At 59.5% G+C, this 18,616-nt stretch overlaps 1 protein-coding gene and 2 long non-coding RNA genes across 6 annotated transcripts in view; 2 read left to right on the top strand and 1 right to left on the bottom strand.

The window, feature by feature from the left end:
- Positions 1-255: 255 nt before the first annotated feature.
- Positions 256-3,348, top strand: LOC129532333 (uncharacterized). The gene is made up of 3 exons (XR_008678027.2): positions 256-614; positions 1,323-1,988; positions 3,053-3,348. It is a non-coding gene; the product is annotated as an uncharacterized lncRNA (long non-coding RNA).
- A 96-nt stretch (positions 3,349-3,444) lies between these two features.
- Positions 3,445-17,760, bottom strand: ZBTB47 (zinc finger and BTB domain containing 47). 4 transcript variants are annotated; one of them, XM_055381370.2, is made up of 6 exons: positions 17,660-17,760; positions 11,185-12,741; positions 9,381-9,528; positions 7,886-8,001; positions 7,074-7,290; positions 3,445-6,778 (listed from the first exon to the last, which is right to left on the bottom strand). In XM_055381370.2, the coding sequence occupies exons 2-6, from the start codon at positions 12,658-12,660 to the stop codon at positions 6,417-6,419; spliced, it is 2,319 nt and encodes a 772-aa protein (XP_055237345.1). In that variant the 5' UTR covers positions 12,661-12,741; positions 17,660-17,760; the 3' UTR covers positions 3,445-6,416. The 4 variants fall into 4 exon arrangements, with proteins under 4 accessions (XP_055237345.1, XP_063559792.1, XP_055237344.1 ...); XM_063703722.1 differs by lacking the exon at positions 17,660-17,760 and adding an exon at positions 17,139-17,261; XM_055381369.1 differs by lacking the exon at positions 17,660-17,760 and adding an exon at positions 16,327-16,625.
- LOC134758048 (uncharacterized) overlaps positions 16,607-18,616 on the top strand; it is a 32,993-nt gene continuing 30,983 nt past the window's right edge. The window contains exon 1 of the long non-coding RNA XR_010132799.1: positions 16,607-17,028. This is a non-coding gene — a long non-coding RNA (uncharacterized lncRNA). The remainder of the gene's footprint in view (positions 17,029-18,616) is intronic.

Below are 18,616 nucleotides of genomic sequence, written 5' to 3'. Positions count from 1 at the left end.
CATGTTTGCAAAGCCTTTTTCTGATTGGGAATGAAGTACATAGGGCATTCCACCTACCCAACATAGAAAACACAACTTGCTTCCCCAGCCTCCCTTGCAGCTAGTGAAGTAGGAGGTGGGACTCAACTCTGGAGGCGGGGCTTGGACACCAGACCTAATGAGGACTAGCTAAAACAGGGATGGGGTGGAAGCAGCAGCTTTGCATAAGACATGCCCACAAGCGTGCCATGTCAGTTTACCATTGCCATGGCAACACCTGAAAGTTACTGCCCCTTTCTACGGAAGATACCAACCTTTTCCTAGAAATTTCTGCATAATCCCCCCTTAATTTGCATGTAAGTCAAAGTGGGTATAAGTATGACTGCAGTCCTGCCTCGGAGCTGCTATTCTGGGCACACTGCCTATAGGGTAGCGCTGTTCCACAGTACCAGTACCTCTGCTGCTGCTTCACTAAAAGTCGCTAACACCTCCGGCTCACCCTTGAATTCTTTCCTAGGTGAAGCCAAGAACTCTCCCAGGCTAATCCCCAATTTTAAGACTCGCCTGTCCTGCATCACTAGGGCATAAACGTGACAGATCTGCCACTTAGACACACCCACATAAGACTGATTCAGGTAAGAGGAAAGCAATGAAATATACTGCAGACTCATGTTCTCTGAGGGTGGGGCAGAGAGGGGTTTAGTTTTGGTGGGAGGGGCAGTCAAGACAGAGCTTCTTATGAGTAGCCTTCAGCATTGTTAGTTCCAAGCTGGGATGACAGTCACGCCTCCCCTAGGGCAAGTGGTGTAGGGTGGTTTGGGTTTGTTTTTGGCTGCATAACCCCAAAGGCTGAGTCTCTGGTTCTCCTAGAGATTTAATTGGCTCTGCTGTTTGCAACCAATAGCCCTGGTTCACCACCCACTGCCATGCTCTCCTGAATGCCACCGTGTACCAAGTACTGTGCTGAATGAAGGGGACGTGGCATTGTTCGGAGCTTAGAGAACGTGGCTTTGGGATCGGACAGACTTGGGTTCGAATCTGACTCCACCACTTTCTGGCTGTGTGCAAGTGGCTTTACCTCTCTGAGCTTCTTTGCTTAGGTTATCAGCAGTCTCAGAAGGTTATAGTGAAGAGTGACCACAAAGTGTCCCCAACACATGAAAGTTATAGTCTTAGGCCACAGCTCCCCAGGTACACAGGCATAGTTTTGGCCACAGGGGTTTCCAGAAGCCCTGTCTCTAGCTGGAGAGAGGCCGGAGTGATGGGGAAGTTCAAGGTGGGGTCCTGCGGAGCTGCTTTTCCTTCCCTGTGTGGGATCCCATTCTCTTCTCCATTCTCCACAGGTCCCAAGGCTGTCATCTGTGGTGGCAGGAGGTTCATCCCACCTGCAGCCAGTGGAACCTTCGGAAACAGTCCTCCTCTATTTTATTGCCGACCCTCCAGAGACTTTAGAAAGCAGCTCTACAGGCTGGATACCTCTCAACCTGACCTCTGGAGACTGCAAGGCCCAAGTGTAGGAAAGGATATGGCTACTCACCAATCTTTTTTTTTTCTTTGAGACAGAATCTTGCTCTGTCACCTAGGCTGGAGTGCGGTGGTGTGATCTCGGCTCACTGCAACCTCCGCCTCCCAGGTTCTAATGATCCTAATGATCCTTTTGCCTCAGCCTCCTGAGTAGCTGGGATTACAGATGCATGCCACCACGCCTGGCTAATTTTTTTTTTTCAGTAGCGATGGGGTTTCACCATGTTGGCCAGGCAGGTCTTGAACTCCTGACCTCGAGTGATCTGCTCGCCTCAGCCTCCCAAAGTGCTGGGATTACAGGCGTGAGCCACCGTGCCTGGCAGCTACTCAACGATCTTTCCAGCTCTCCTCTCCTTCCGGCCACACAGGAGGGTTGCACGTCCACACCCCCCTGAAGTAAGGCATGATGCCAGAACTTGCTTTGGATGATGACACAGAAACAGCAGTGATACACCACTTCTGGATGGCAGCACTGAAGAGCCAAGGTGTGATTCTCCAACCTGTCTTTTCCCTGGCTCTGTTCAGTCTAGAGGCCCATGTTGATATGGAGGTGCCCCAAGGTCAAAACCTGGAATTCTGGGCCACCAAATAGAGAATGACTGCCCTGGAACATTCCCTCAGAGCCATAGATGTTGAGTCACTGAGGTTAGGAGGTGGTTTGTTACTGCAGCAGAACTCAGCCTAACCTGACTTATTCACCAGTCCTGGTTCTAGAAAGCTACATAATCAGGGGGTAGGTAGGCCCAAAAGCAGCACTAAGCCAGGGTGCTTCACCTCCCCTCATTGATCCTTTAGAAGGAAGGAAAGTCCGGCCTTCCCCAGCAAGGCAGTGCTGCTCTGACCTATGCATGCTTCAGGACGAGATGTTAGTGAGCTGCTTGGTCCCAAAGAGCAAGATCAGGGAAAGTGAGTGCTCCAGAGACACCAATCGTGGTGCCCACCATCCCACAGCCACCCAGAGGCCTCTGCCCCAGAGCCTAGGATGACAGTGTCCAAGACTCTGGAGTGTGAAGGTGGAAATGCTGTGAGAATGAGGGAGGTGGGGGGAGGGCTGGAGGAAAAAGAGGTGTCATGCAACCTGATATAGGAGGAGGTCAACAGAGTGGAAACACAGAGATGGGTGGAATCTGCACAAGAGTTGGGGGAGCAGCCAGGCCCCCAGGCCTGTCAGCCAGCCTTGTTTCAGGGTCTCTTGAGCAAGCCTGTGTTTCTTCCATTCATAGCAGGACTGTGCAGAAAGGCAGTGCCAACATCTAGGAACCTGCACCTCCTTTCTGGCCAGTCAACAAATCCACCCATGAGACTTCTCTCCCAGTCCCTCCCAGTCCTGGGAGGTCCTGTCTGACCCTTTTCTACATATACAGAGTTAAGTGCCACAAGGAGGCTCATTCTGCACGTGTCCCCGGGGCCTAGAATTCCATTTGGCATGGAGTGAGTGCTCTCTGTATATACTACTTGTGCCATGAAACAATTCTGAGTTCCCCAGGGAGAGCCATCTGCTCCTCTGGAGGCTACCACCTGTCTTCCATCTGAGCTTTTGTCTTCCCAGGTGCCTGAGTCAGCATCTCTGTTATCTGGCCCCTTCTGACCTCCCCTGCCTGCCGAGGGAGTCCATACTGCTCATCACAGCATCCCCAGGGCTCAGCACTTAAGTGGGAGCACCGGTCCCTGCTGTCCCGGAGCTCCTGTGGCTCCATGCCTGGTGCTCATGGGAAACCACACCTGCACAGGCCCTGGCCTCCTGTGGCCATTGCCTTCAGGACTTCTCCTCTTTCATGCCCCTCTGCATCTGACCCAAGACCCACCTATTTGCCCATCCCCCATCCCCCACCGCTGCCCTTGCCTCATCTCCTGACTCTGGGTGGTCCCCAAAGCCCAGCCCCTTGCTCTGGTCCAAGAGTCAAGGCAGGCCAAGTGCAAAGAAGAGGCTGGGCCAAGGGACACGAGTTGTACTGACTTTATTCCCCTTCATCCTCTCACTCGCATGCCTGCTGTGCCCCATGCTCTGGGGCTGTGGGGTGCCTGTACACGAGCAGTTGTCAATGGTCTCAGCACACACCTGGGCATGGCCATTCTGCCACTACCAAGCCCTCTGTGAAGGGCACTGTGGAGACTATGGCAGCATGAGCCAGGGTTGAAGGCTCCCAGAACTGTGGCCACAGGGCTTGAGTTCATCACTCTAGCCACCCATCGCCAGCTGGCCTGAGACCAGAGAGCCCCAAGGAGCTGGGGAGGGGGCAGACCCAGACTCCAGGCCTGAGTTCTAGCCAAACAGGCTGAGAAGTCCAGATGGATGGTGGGACCCCCACAGATCTCCTTGGGAGGGGATGATCCTGTGTCCCCCTTCCCCCAGCCCTGGAAAGTGAGTATGGTGCCCCAGTCTCCTCATTCTGACATCTGGGGGCACATTTTGTTTTGTTTTGTTTTGTTTTAAATAAAAAGATGTAAAAGCTAGTAAAACAGGAACCCCTATCCATACTGGAACTGCTGAGGTGCCATTATTGCTTCTGGCCTTGTGGTCTGGCCGGAAAGGAGCCCCCACCAACAATGGCCCAAGTGAAGAGAGTGCTTAGCACCAGGGACACAGGCTTCTATCCCCAGTGGGGCAGGAGCCTCCCAGGAGAGGGGTTGGTTGTGCCCACCTAGAGCTCCCGTGACCATCTTGACCAGCTGTCAAGCTGTCTGGTCAGCTGTCTGGACCCCTCACCTGATCCCAGAGGGGAAGTGTACAAGAACAGGAAACCCATGTCCCAGGACAGGGTTTCATTGCCAGCTCCCCACCAGTGTCTCTGACCTCTGCTTGTCAGTATGGCCTGACAGGTCTCAGCCTGGCCGCGGCCACTCAGGCTGTAGTGGGGCCAGCAGGTGATGACACCACCAGTGCCTGTGGGAGATCCTGGTGCCAGTGATGGGGGTTGGAAACCCATGGAGGTCCCTGCCTACAGCCCACTGGGAGAGATCAACTTTTTTTGGGAAAATGTGAGCCAGCTCCAAAGAGCTGCCAGGCACTGGGACTAGAGATTAAAAATAGCAACAGGGAGGGGGGGACCCTGAGGACATCACGGAAGCCCAAAGATCAAGGAGTGCAAGGAAGAAAAAGAGCTACAGTAAAGCAGGAGCCTGGAGTCCCCAGCCTTGGGGTGGGGGGCCTGACCAGAAGCCTTCTTCCTCGGGGAGGGGCGAACCTTCTCTCCCCCAGGACAGCAGGGGCGCCTGAGCGTACGTCTACAGCTCCAACATCAATTGGGCAAGGAAGCTGCTGGCACTGTACCCTCCAAGCCCAGAGAACAACCAGGGTGGTGTGGCTTGGATTATAAATCCTCAGATCACTCGGGCACCTTGGGCCTGCCCAAATCTGTACAGAATAAAGTGCTTCGTTTATTGATGATTAAAATGTCCCCAGCTCCCTGCCCCAGTGCCATGGGCCTCATAAAGTCAGAGGGGTTCAGTCCCCCTAACCATTCCCCCGGGGCCCAAGCCTCTTCCCATTCCAGCCATGCTGGGAAGGCAATAGTGTTGGGGAGTGGTGGGGGTTTAAGGTGCAAAGAGTATAACAAACAAAACTGTATAAACACAATAGGAAAGAGCTTAACTAGGAAACATGTAGCTTATGGAACCTTCCTCCCCATATTAAAGGCAGGAATAAAGACATTAAATGACAACAAAAATGGGTTTCCTATTAGTGCTAGCCTCATGGGGGCAAGCAATTGGGTCTAGGCTGCGCCTCCCCAGTCCCCCCAATCCCCCAAGGGGCCTGAACATGCAGGCTCCTTTACCGGCAGTGCTATGGGCGCCCCACCCACCGGTGCACAGGCCCAGGAGGGACGAGGATGCTGGAGCCAGCCAGGGACAGGTTGTGGCAGGACCTAGAGGGAGGATAAGGCCTAGAGCGGGCCTTTGGGGGAGCAGAGATGGACACAGCCACACTTGTTCCTTCTGGTGTGGGATATATGGCCAGAGTAGCTGGTGAGGAACTGGGGTGCTCTGTGAGCAGCCGCCCTGCCCCTGCCCCACTAATAGCACCTTGAAACCCTACCAGCACTGCCCAAGCCTCATCCTAGGACTCTGCCCCCAAAGCTGGTGCTGCCAGTCAGCCTGTCTGCCCACAGAGGGTCTGGCTCACAGCGCTGTGAGGCACAGCAGCTTCTGGGGACATCTCCAGGACTCAGGACCCTTGGTGCCACCTGGTGCAGGTCAGGGATCCCTGGGCCTGCTGGCAGCAGAGTGGGTGGGGAAGGCAAGTCCCTGGGGTCCAGCCCCTGCCTGCCCCACTCCACACAGTGAAGCACTGGTCTGCAGTCTCCGCACCTCGCCACCCTCCACCCCCCATGCTCACCCAGGTCCAGTCTCAGGCCCTGCCTCAGTGCTTGCGGCTCTCAGACTGGGTCTACACCTCCTCAGGGGTTGTGGGGGTGGCACGCCAACTTCTCCCCCAACCCTCCAAGATGAGGAAGCAAATTAGGGGCATAGAGGACATGGGGATAGGCTGCTGAGGCTGACCCAGGCTCCAACTGGCCAACCCCTCTGGCACAGGCCTTGGCAGAGGGACTGGCCACACCTGCTGCCCAGGCCCCTTTCTTTCTGATGCAGACCCCCAGCACCCCCCTCACCTGGAGGGGAGTGCTGTAAATAGTTTCTTTTTCCTTCACTTCCAAAAAAAAAAAAAAAGTAAAGGCTTCAAGGAGTCACAGAAACGGGGGGCACTTGGGAGTGAGATGCCCTCCACCAGCTCTGGGGCCTGCCAGCCTGCATACCCCTCCTTGTCGGGGCCTCAGGCAGGGTACATCCAGCCACTTCTGGAGGTGGAGCAGGGCCCAGGCCCGCACTGCTGTGCTTCCCGGGAAGGCAGTGGGTCCCTCCTGGAGTGGGCCCTGACTCCAGGCCCCAGCGGGTGCACGAGTGCAGCTCGGCAGCTAGTTGTTGGCGTTCATCCTCCCGCCAGGGCTGGCAGTGGTGGGGAAGAGCGGAGGCGGGGGCGGCAGGTGGGGCGGAGGCGGCAGGGTCTGGGGCAGCCCCGGGAGCAGGGGCAGTGCGTGAGCCTGGGGCTGGGTTGGGGGCAGGCCTGGGGCAGCGGGGACGCCGTCGCCGGCCAGGGTGTGGCTGACGCGGAAGCACTTCTCCTTGTGGGCCTTGAGCATGTTGGAGAAGCGGAAGCGCTGGCCACACACGTCGCATGGGTACGGCTTCTCGCCCGTGTGCGTGCGCCGGTGCCGCTTCATGTTGGGCCGGCTGGTGAAGCTCTTGCCACAGATCTCGCAGATGTACGGCTTCTCTCCTGGGGGTTGGGGGTGGGCAGCAGGGCGTCAGTGAGGGGTCGCCACACCCCAGTCTGGGGCCAGCCTCCATCTCCCATGGAGCCATAGTGGGGCCCAGCCCTGGCGCTCTCAGATCCTCCCCGACCCTGGGGCATTTTGTGCCAGCCTCACCCAACCCTGGGAGGCAGGAAGGATGGGTAAGCGGAGGCCCCGACTTGAGAAGGGGTGTGGCCAAGATTATTCCAGGTGTCCTGAGCGGGGCTGAGAAGGGGTCCCGGGCCCGGCACCGAGCTCCGTCCCCAGGGGCAGCCGCACCTGTGTGAGTCTTCATGTGCTCATCGAAGTACTGCTTCATGTTGAAGTCCTTGCCGCACCACTGGCACATGAACTGCTTGTGGCCAATGTGGATGCTCATGTGTGACCGCAGCTGGTACTTGTACTGGAAGCGCTCATTGCAGTTCTGGGGGTGGGGTTTGGGGGTGAGGCCCAGGCACAGAGTAGAAGAGCAGCCTTTGTGGAGGGAACAGCTCCCCTGTGGCCACAGGGCCAAGGAGGGACACACTCAGGGGCTCCTGGGCAAGGAGATGGGGACATGAGGGCAAGCCGAGGTGCATCTGGGTGGGCAGTACATGGGCACAAGAGGAGAGGCCACAAGCACCCAAGGCTTAGGTGGGGAATGGGGGTCAGAAGTGGGAAAAAGCCAGAGTAGAGGGAGCCCCATGCTTAAGGCACGAGGTCCCTCATCCTTCCTCCTGATCAGACGCCCAGCCCCTGCCCCCACCTCCCCACCTGCAGCTCTATTGTCTCATCTGAGCTCCAGGCCTGGGATGCTCCTGAATCCGCCTCCCCAGAAAGCCTGCTCCTGGGGCTGTAGCCCACACACACTTCCCACCCTGAGTGTGTGAGGCTGAGTTGGGGAAGGAAGGGCAGGATGGGAGTGGGCCAGAGAAGAGTAGGGGCTGGGTGGGAGTGGGAGGCAGGGGCTGCAGACCTCAGAGGGCAGGCCTCTCTCTTTCTGGACACTACATTCCACCCCCTAGCCCTTTGTTTTTCAGCAGCTGCGCTCCCTGATTCCTGCCCCTCCCAGGTGGCCCCTCGGGCAGGCCAGGCAGGAGATGGAAGCTCACCTCACATCTGAACGGCTTCTCCCCTGAGTGCTGCAGTGAGTGCACCTTGAGGGACATGCTGCGCTTGAAGGACTTTCCGCAGGTCTCGCAGGTGAAGGGCATGTCCTTGGTGTGGGCTACGAGGTGGGCACCAGGGCCATCATGTTTTACGGGCCTGCCCAAGCACCCCAACGTTGGGCCCAGACCCTGCCTCCTGGGGCAGCCCTGTGCCACCACCCTTCTCTGGGGCTGGCCTTATACTCTGTCCCAGGACCTGTGCTGATTCCCAGGAGAGGCCCCCTGCCTCCATGGCTGGGTCTCCTATCTGCTCTGAAGGTCTGCCTCAGACGTGCCGGGGCTCTGTGGTTCTTTAGCCTCTGGTCAAGGGAAGTGGCCAAGGCTGCCTTGCCCCCAAAGCTTCAGGGAAGGATGGAAGGACCCTGGGTGGACCTGGCTTCAGCTCAAATCCTGGCCCAACCACTGGCTTCCCACTCAGTCTCTCTGGGCCTCCGCTTCCTCTCCTATAAAAAGGGACTCATAGTGGTCCTGAGCTTCAGGGGTGGTGGGCTTTATAGGGGACATATGCAGAAAGGCCCTGGCCTCAGGCCCTAGCCAGCAGTCTGGAGGAAGTTAGCTGCACTCCTCCCAGCACCCACGGATAGGTGAGGACTAACAAACTCTTCAAGGATCTGGTAGGTGGCCACTGGAGACAGAAGGCTCCCCTTCAAGCTCACAGACACCAGTCCTGGTTTACCCAGCATGCTCCTGGCTGAGACCTAGGCTGCAGGGTCCCAGCTTCCAGTCAGTTCACACTGGAGGGCCCCCAGCACAGTCTCATGGAGAAAGGGATTAGGACCTGGCCAGCGGCTCACTGTCTGCCTTGGCTACCCCTCCCCCTCAAGGCCCAGACTTGGAGCGGGCAAGGAAGGCAGGGCTGTAGGGACATGAGACTCTGCCAGGCCCACATACAGCGGGTGGGCAGCCTTGCCTGGGGCAGTGGAGTGGCCAAAACACACAATTGGGGGACCTCCTTACTGTGTCCAGGCATGAACCCTGAGGGGAGGCTGCATTCAGAGAGGCCTGAAGCCCTATGAGGACCAGAAGGTAAGAAAGAATCAGAAGCACAGCTGTCATCAAACTGACACAGGGCCTGTACCAGCCCATACAGCACTTTGTATAATTAGGAAAAGGTATTCCTTTCCCTGGGTGGACACGAGCCCATGCCAGGATGCACAGCCTGGTTAGCAGTGTGCCAGCTTGATTCCGGTTCCCACCTGCCATCTTGTCCAGGCACCCTTGTGCAATGTGCAGCCTGCCCAACTGTACATGCCAGCCCTGGCCCCAGAGCCTGTCCAGGCTACACCTGCCACTGGAACCAACCTCCCCAGGCCTCCTAGCTGAGAGGGGCCTCCTCACCCCTTCACATTGCCCTTGGATGTGAAGTCTTTCCCATCCACCAGCCAGAAGCTGGTCCATCTCTATCCTCCGGCTCCATCCCCCAGTGACCCAGACTTACCAACCATGTGCTTACGCACGTGGGCCATGGTGTAGAACTTCTTCTCACAGATCTCGCATGAGAACTTCTTCTCTGCGTAGCCGTGCACAATCTTGTTATGCTCATGGAGGGACCAAAGCTTCTTGAAAGCTTTGCCACATGTCACACACTGCAGAATAAGAGGACTTGAGGCCCTGGGTCCTGAGTCCCCAGGGTCTTGGACTTGGGCAAGCTACTGCCCCCGTCTGGCCTCAGTTTTCCCACTTGAAATATGCTGGAGAGCCCTTGATGCCAACAGCCAGCCAGCTCTGATGTTTCTAAGGTTGGGGATGAAAACTCCTTAAATACCCCCAAACACACAGCCTGGTGTCCTCCTTCATCCTTGAGTTAACTAGGGTCAGGGGTCACCTCTTTCAGGAAATTCCCCCCTCTGGGCTCATTTCAACAAGGGCTTCCAAAGGCATCACCCTTTGTCTGTCTATAGAGGTAAGGCAGACAACTAGCTGAAGGGCGCCCTCTGGTATGGAGGCTACACGCAGAGATAACAGGTCCCACAGAGTGAGCCATTATCACTGCTGCCTCCTCCTGCTGGGACCTGTGCCATGACACCATGGATATCCCCAAGAGGATGAGTCCCAGAGGCGTTGGCTGAGGAGGACAGCAGGAGGCTCAAGGTCCCATCAGGCACAGAGAGTGGTGGGGGATCTTGGGGACCATATCCCCCCACTTGTTCTCCTGGACCCTTGTCCTGCCCATCTATGCAGGACACCCCACAGGGATGGAGGCTAGGCCAAGGCTTGGGCAGAAATTGGTCAGGGTACTCAGGTTGGATGGGGCAGAAGCTTCTTTTTCCTTCAGGAGGGAGACTCAGGTGCGCAGCAGTTAGAGCATCAAAGGGCAGCCCAGCAGGCGGGCAAGTGGGCACAGGTACACAAGGGTGGGGCAGGATACCAGGTGACCCCCGGGTAACACTTTCTCCACAGGGCACTGCAATTAGCAATTAGCGCAGGCAATTAGCACCCACCTACCTGCTACCTTTCCCCCTTCTCCCGGGCCAGAAGAGGTGAAAACCACCCGTGGGAGACTGGCTGGCCCTGTGCCACCCCACCCTGAGAAGTGAGGCTGGCACAAACAGACTCAGGCTGGCTCAAGGCCCAGCAGCCAGCTCAGCTCCCCTGCTTACCCCAGCAGCCTCTGCTCTTCCCAAATTTCTCACCCAATCCCTTTTTCCCAGGCCCATGAGAGCTGGCATCCCCAAAGAGCTGAAAGTGGGGGCTGCCTCCTGCTGGGCTGCCCCCTCCTCCATACAGCACTTTTGTGGGAAGTGGAGGATGGCATCCCTCTGGGCAAACCCCTCCTCCCATCGTGTGCTCACTTGCTGCAGTGCACAACCTGTGAAACTATACACAGTGGCCCTGCTGGCCTTCCTACAGCCCCAGTGTTTGTTAAAACCCCATCTGACTCATCCCACCCAGAGTGGCCTGTCTTCTGGCCTTGTCTGCTCAGACAATTCTCCACTCTCATCCTCCCAAGTCCATGTGTCCCCTTTGTCCCTCTGGCCAAGGGTACTGTTTGTTCCAATCCTCTGCACATCTCTTCATGCGCCCAACTCTATCCACCTCTCCCAGGAAGCTCGGCTTGATGTTACCCCTGAGCTCTAACCACCCTGAGAACTGGGCCTGGGCCAGCCTGTCTGGGGGCTAAGTCTGGTCTCCGCAGACCACCTAGGTAATGCAGTCAGCAAGACACTGGGTGCCCAGAGCCCAGTTATGGCCTAGCCCCACCTGGACAGCCTCTGCCCTGCCCCCAGCCACGTGAGGCCCACCTGGATGTTGCGCTCGCAGTCTGTCTGCCTGTGCAACAGCAGCTCGCTCTCCAGCAGGAAGCGCTTGCCGCACTGGTCGCAGATCTGCATGCGGCTGTGGGTCACATTCATGTGTTTCTCCAGGTACCAGCGGTTGTTGAAAACTCGTGGGCACTTCTGGCATGGATGGTGCTGCTTCTCCTCCAGCTTCACCTTGGCCCCCAGCCCATCAGTGGCTGGCGGCCCTCGGGCCGATGCAGAGGCCACTCCAGGGGATGGCTTTGGCCTCTTCCCACCCCGCCGCCCAGCTTCTTCAGGTTCAGGGGTACCCCGGCGCCGGGCGTTCTCCCGGGACCGTGTGGCCATGTGACTGTGGGGAGGGGGGTCTGCCCGGCTGCTTCGGCTTCCCCGTGGCCCCTGCTTGCCCCCAACCTCCCCCTCCTCCCCCTCCTCCTCCTCAGAGCTCTCTTGATCCTGCTCACTAGGCCCTTCCTCCTCTTCCTCCTCCTCTTCCTCTTCCTGCTCACTGTGCCCGTCCTCCTCCTCTTCTTCCTCTTCTCCCTGACTGCCACCCTCTTCCTCCTCCTCCTCCTCCTCCCGTCCACTGCCACCACCTTCCTCTTCCTCCTCTTCCTCCTCCTCCTCCTCGTCGTCCTCCTCCTCCTCGTCCGAGTGTCTCTGCAGCCCGTCCTCCCGGCCCAGAACCACGGTGGCCGGGCTTGGCCCGGCACCTGGCTTCCCCTCTGGCCCTGTGGACACGTGCAGTGTCTGGTTGTTGAGGTTCACCTCCACGATGATCTGGGACTGCTCCCTGCGGCTGTAGGTGCCAGAACCCCCAAGCTCTTCCTCCAACTCTTCTCCACCCTCCAGCTTGCACAAGCTGGCCGGGGGCCCACCGGCCTCCTCGACACCACCCTCCTTCTCCTCCTTAAAGAAGGGCTGGGCTGGCCCAATGGTGGCAGGCACTGTGCCACCAGCAGTCCCTGCCCCGTCCTCAACACGCACCGAGTAAGGGTCAGGGCCCTCGCGGGCATAGATCTTGGGCAGGCCTGGGGTGTCGGCCTCCTGCTTGATGTCACAGTAGTAGGGCGGCGCAGCTGGAGTGCAGCTGGCAGCCGGCTGGGCCAGGGCCACAGTGCCCGGACCTGGTGGGCCTAGAGAGCGGGCGTCCAGCAGCTCTTGGCAGGACGCAGCGATGTCAGCCATCTGCAGCAATGAGGCGGCGCTGAGCACCTCGTGGACGTTGGCCGCGTTGACCAGCAGCTTGGACGTATAGATGAAGTTGAGGATCTGCTGCAGGCCACCAGGTGCCAGTGCCTCCAGGGACAGCTCCACACGCTGCAGCTGCTTGTTCTGGGTGAAGAGTGAGTGGAAGAACTGGCTGTAGGCGGCTAGCACACCCTTGTGTGCCGGAAAGACGCTGCGCTGGGGCACCAGCACCAAGTCCACGTCGCAGAGGTCAGGCTGGAAGAGGCGCTGCTCGTTCAGGCGGCCCATCAAGCAGGCAAAGTGCAGCGCCACGTCCTCCACCAGCGAAAACTCAGCCGCCGGGGAGTCAGTTGTCTTCTCAACCAGCAACTGCGGGGACAGAGGGCACAAGAGTGGGTCAAGGCCAGTGGGCCCCTGCCCGCCCTTCCCCCAGCACCACTCCCAGCATTGCCAGCCATCCAGGAGGCAGCCCATCACTCGTGGCTCCACTTTACAGCAACAGAGCCGAAACTCTAGCAAGGAAGGGATTCAAGCCTGAGTGAGCTGCCTCAGAGCTCAGGCTCCACTCGTGACCCTCTGAGGCTGAAGATCAGGTCCTGTCACTTTTCTGGGCCTCTGGGTCATCTCCTGGGAAATGGGAAAAGTCATCCCAGGAAGGGAAAGGGAAGGAAAGGGGATGAAAGAGAGACCACAGTGACCAACCATCCAGGTTTGCCAGGGACCTGGGCATTTTCTGGGGTGCAGGGCTTTCAGTGCTAGAACCAGGACCATCGCAGGCACACCGGGACCAGGTGGTCACCCCAGGAGGGCCACAGGCATTCCTTCAGCATTTCCTCAGCCCCGTGGATTCTCTCCACATATTCACTCACACATACCAATAAAAGCAAGCTTGCCTAGCCCCAAACACCTCAAGAACAGAAGCCGGGCTCACTGCTCACTGCCCGGTCTCTGGCTACAGAATCCAAGGGGTAGCACCTGAGGGAACCCCTCATTGCAACAGCCATGTGGCTGCTGCAGAAGTTGAAACCTGTGAAGAAATCCAGGCTCAGGGCCTATACCTTCTCCCCACTCTGGTCCTGCTGCACTGCCTGGTGAGGTCCCCTCATCACAGCCAGGGCTTGGGCCAGGCTGTCACCAACCCCTGCCTGCAGCCTCAGGCCTAGCCCCCAGCAGCTCTCTCTCACTCAGGGGCTCTGCAGGGGTGGAAGGACACAGCTGTGGAACCTGCCTACCATGCTTGCAGGCAGGAGGCCCCCAAGGCCTGCCCCAGACCCTTTTCCCCGTAGACCCCCAGACCCCAGGTCAGGTACGGTCCATGTCCACAGGCTCTGGGAAAGCCCTGCCTTAGAGGCCACACCAGCTGGGGCTTCCAGAGCCCTAGGGGAGGCCCTCAATGTCTGATGGGTCAGACTATCAGGCCTGTGGGCCACATCCAGCACCTGTGAATTGCCTGGAATAGAGGCCAACTCAGTCACCCCCGGCTCTACCACAGCAGCCTCCCCAAAAGGTGGGCAGCACAGACAGGCAGCCTGCCCAGTCCCTGCACGAGGACCATCGCACAGTGATGTGCAGATGTTGTTAATATCCACCAACCACCAGCCCAGCTGGACCAGCACCACTGGTTCCAGGTTCTGGCTCTCCTCAGGGCCTGCCCAACCAGGTCTGAGCCTCCTGCATTCCGGAGGTACCTTGCCACAATATTTTGATGGCCACAAAACCATCAGCTCCATAGCTGTCAGTGCCTCCCTGGGGACCCTGGGATGAATCCTGGCCCCATCCATCCACAGCCTACCACCCCCCTTCCCCATGCCAGGCCTTCCATCGCCAGGACAGCAGTGGGTAGGCTGGGATTGGGCAGGGGTGGTGGTGGTTGAGCTCCACTTCTCAGTCACCTGAATGAGAAACCTACCGTGGGCCTCAGGAGGAGCCTCCCTGAGCCACCAGGGGCCACCTGTCTCCAGGCCTGCCCTGGACCCTGCCCCCTACACCCAGCGGCCAGGGCAGCAGCCATCCTGTGTTCCCTCACATCCCAGTCTGGCCAGGACCCTGGCCAAGGCTACCATCTTCCTTGAGTTCTCCACTACACCCCTTACCCCAGCCAAGAAGCCATCCATCTGCCCCTCTGTCCCAGGCTGTCCAGGCCTGGCCAATCTAACTGGGACGTGGCACCAAGCCCCTCCCATCTCCCTCCTCTGACTCATTCTGATTCATCTTCTGGGACCAACCCCTACTACACAGATGGAGAAACCGAGGCTCAGAATGAGAGGGTTCCACAGTCCAGAGCCCCTGGACTCCCAGCTCTGCTAAGACCACCCCTTCCTTGCTAGACCCCACATGGCTGGATTTCTGAGCCTTTAATGACCTAAAAAGCGAGAACATCCCGCCACCTGGAGACCAGCCGTGCTTCCCCACACTCACCACTATCCCCTCTACCTGCTCCCTCCTCCCTAGAGCCACTGCACCTGCAGGTCAGCGAAGGATCAGGGTACAACTTGGGTTGCAACAGGGGCTCCTTAGGGCCTCCAGAGGCCAAAGAGTGGCAGGAGAAGTGGCTTGGATAAGGGCTTGCTGAAGCCAGGCCTGTTGGGGGAAGTCCACTCCAGGCAACAGAGCCCCAGATCTCTCTGCTCTCCCTTTATGGAATGCCCTCCACTGCCCACCTGTGCCCACCTGCCACAGGGAAAGGGCAACCTTCCCACGTGCACTTTGGCCTCTAGGCCAAATGAGGCCTGACTTTGGCCCTCTGGCCTCTCAGCAGGAAAGGAGGGGAGTGCTTTCTCAAACACTCCATTGCTAAGGTAGTACTCTCAGCCAAGGCAGCACCATCCTTGGCCCTTGGGGGGCCCTAAACCTCACGACCTGATTGGACTCTCTTGACTGGGCACAGAGATGCTGCCCGAGTCCACAACTGGCAGCCCCTCAGCAGGGTTCAGCCACCCCCATGTCTGGCCCCTCCCACACAATGCCCACCAGCTGTGCTGGCCTCCACAGCCAGATGTGCTGGTTCCCGGAAGCAATGCGTGCCCCTCCCCATCCGGCTGTGCCAGCTGCAGTCCAGGTCACTCCAGCCTAGCTAAGATGCAGGACCAGGGAGGTGGTCAGGCACTCTGGTTGCCAGGGGGTTTCATGCCCTCAAACCCTTGCCCCAAGTCAGGCTGGGGATTGGCCAGGTGCCAGACATCTCTCCAGGCTGCTCACCCAAGTCAGAGCCTTCTACACCTGAGGGGTACCTTGCCTCACTGATGAGAAGCCTCATCTCTCTACCCTGCCTCAGAGCCTCCCTGGAAGGCCCCATGATGAAACCTGGGGAGTCCATCTGCGCCCCCCTCCCATGTCAATTCTTTCTATGCTGGGCAGCAGTGGGTGGGCCCAGACTGAGCAAGGGGGCACAGGCTCATGACCTCTAGGCTCCTCCTTTTGGTGAGGGAGTGTCCATGCCAGCCTCCTCTGTGCACTTACCTCCCCTCTTTCCCTTGGAAATAGACCCAGAGAGGGCGGGGGATCTGCCCAAGGTCACACAGGAGTTGGTACGGGAGCTCTGGGTGTCCTCCCACACCCCCTTGGCCCGGGTCATCCCGAATCCCCAGGCAGGGCGGCTCCAGCGCCCACGTGGCCCAAGGCCCAGGCGGGAATCCGACTCCCTCTTCCCCCCATTACCCAGCCCGAGGGCGGCGCCGTCCGGGCGCAGGGGAGCGCCCCCCTTCGCCGGTGCCTAGCAAGACCTCAGCCTCGCGCGCCGGCGCCCCCACCACAGGAATTTAACCCCCTCCCCACCGAGAGCAGCGCCACAGCGCCGCATTCCCGGCCCGCGGGACCCAGCAGATGGAGCCGGGAGACCGGGGGAGGGGGGAAGATCCCTCCAGCCCCTCCACCCGAGCCCGCGGGCCGTGTGCCTGGGAGGTCAGAGCTGGCAGGTGGGCGGATAAGCGGGGGGACAGGCAGGGCCCTGCGTACCATGGTGCCGTGGCGCTGGGGGCTCACAGGGCCCCGCGGGATCGCGCTGCCCCCGGCGGCCAGGCCACGGCCGCTCCATGAAGCGCCGCGCTGGGGGCCGCCCCCGCGCAGGGCCCCGCGACCATGGCCCCCGGGGGCGCGGCCGGGCAGGCGGAGGCGCAGGGCCGCGGCGAGTCCAGCGCCGAGCAGCTGCGGCCCCAGAGCCTCGGGCGCGGCGGGCGGGGGGCGCGGGGCGCCGATTGGAGCCCGCGCGTCAGCTGGGGCCGCCGTCTGGACGCTTAAAGGGCCAGGCCGCCTGCGTGCCGGCGGGGGGCGCGGACACGCGTGGTGTGCGCGGTCCCCGTGCAGCCCGCCCTGCCGCAGGCTGCCCTCCACCGCCAGCCCCAGCTCCAGCCCCCAGCCCGTCCCCACTGCTCATATCCGAGCAGATAGAGCCCGGCCCCACCCTCCCGTGCTGAGCCTCCTTTCTGCCGGGAAGTTCGTCCAGGAGTCAAACATCGCTGCCCTCCGGTTGCGCCACGGAGGGGGAGCCAGGATAGGAAGCTGCCGTGAAATCAGGAAGCTGAGCGCGCCGGGCCCCGGATCCGATCAGAAAAGGCTTCCACCCGCTCCCCTGAGGGATCCCACGCTGAGGGACTGAGCCCCGCACCCCAGCCGCGCTCACCACCCCCACCCTCTCGCCTGGGCTGCTCTGACCTGGGGGTGAGTCTGGGGTCCCCAACTGGTCCAGTCACCCATCCCTATCCCAGGGCGGCGCAGGGCTCATTTTGCTCTGTGCCTCCAGGACTTGGCTCCAGTGGACCCATACCTACCTGGCGGCCTCATGCTGCATAGGGCCACCCAGGGCAGGAGATTTAAATCCCAGGACTACAACTGCAGCGATCAAATCATCTAAGGTGACTGGCCCAGGGCCAGGAGACAGAGGGACCAGAGGAGTAGGGACCAGAGGCCCAGGCCCCACTGTGCCCCTCTAGCCGTGTGAACTGACCACTGCTGAGTGGCCCCCTTGCTCAGCCTCTGCTGGGGAGATGCAGCCAGGCTTGCGGAATGCTGCTCTGGCATGGACACCCGTGGGGGCAGGGGGCTGGCTCTGTTGGCAGGAGGCTGTAAAGGAAGGCCGCCAGGCTGAGCAGGCAGCAGGGTGGGGACCACGGGGCACTAGACCTGGCAAGGTCTGGATGGTGACTGGGCCACCATTGTAGAGGAGAGGCCTCTGTGGACATCCCCTACTCCTACCCCAAGCTCACTACTGCCCATCCTGGGTCACTCTCATGTTGCCCCCATCCTGATATTCTGCACCCCTCCCCACATATATGCGCTTGTGTTTACATACAAGTCCATGTCCAGCTGCAGCAGTATCTCCTGGGTATGTTGTCCTACTCACGAGTGGGCAGGAACTCTGGCGCTGGCTCAGGGTGACTTGGTTCTAGGTGCCAGAGGAGAAATGGAGGAGAGACCAGGGTATTAGGCAGGTGCCGTGAAACAGCCTGATGGTCTGTCCTGTAAGATTGCAAGGGCCTCCTCCCCCACCCCCACTCTCTGCCAGAATACAGAGGGCCTCAGGATAAGGCTATCCCAGAGCTAGGGAGAAAATGTCTCAGGGGCCAAACCTGGGGCATCTGGAAGCCCCTGGCAGCTGCTGCAGACATCCTGTACCTGCAAGGGTGCACAGACAGCTGGCCCAGCTCCCAGAAGCCCCAGGTTAAGGCCAGGCCAGAGCAGCTTACGTGCTTCTGACCAGCTAGCCCCCTGAGGGCTGCCTTCTGCCTCTTCCTCCCAGCCCACTTCCTCATCTGACTCACAGTGGATCCTAGCACTGGCCCAGGAGGTAGTTAGGGAGGGGCTGTGTGCCCATTGGTTGGATAAGGACTCTGAGGCTCAAAGCGGGACAAATCACTTAGGCATCAGCATCAGGAGCCAGGGGAAGGGGAGGTGGGGAGAATGGACCCCTCCACGGGCTGGAAGAAGCCTGGCAGAGAGAGCTGCATGGGACATTGCTAGGCCCACTGCCAAGCCAAAGCTTGACAGAGGGTGTGGCCAGCCTGACTGAGGTAGTGATGCTGGCCCTATGGGGCCTTGTTGGGGCCTTAGCTCCAGCAGTCGAGCTGCAGAAAGGGCTGGAGGTTGGGTGAGAAGGGAGGGGACAGGTGGTGGGGAGGCACTCAGTCTCCCTGGAGGCCTCGGCTGTTCCCCTCTTGCTTCTCTGGCCTGCAGCTCATCAGCTGGGGAGTCCCAGGGCAGAGCCTGAGCTCTGTGAGCAGCTGTGGGCACCTGGCAACACTGGACCTGG

Source organism: Gorilla gorilla, chromosome 2, assembly GCF_029281585.2.
Source record: "Gorilla gorilla gorilla isolate KB3781 chromosome 2, NHGRI_mGorGor1-v2.1_pri, whole genome shotgun sequence".
Classification (NCBI taxonomy): Eukaryota; Metazoa; Chordata; class Mammalia; order Primates; family Hominidae; genus Gorilla; species Gorilla gorilla.
This window is presented reverse-complemented; position numbering and strand designations above follow the sequence as displayed.

What these genes read in the sequence shown, in the direction of transcription:
- ZBTB47 (XM_055381369.1), bottom strand. An exon ending in AGAAGCCGTTCAGATGTGAG is followed by an intron (nt 7,291 to 7,885) that starts GTGAGCTTCCAT and finishes CTGTGGCCACAG; the next exon opens with GGGAGCTGTTCCCTCCACAA. An exon ending in GCACATGAAGACTCACACAG is followed by an intron (nt 6,779 to 7,073) that starts GTGCGGCTGCCC and finishes CCCAACCCCCAG; the next exon opens with GAGAGAAGCCGTACATCTGC.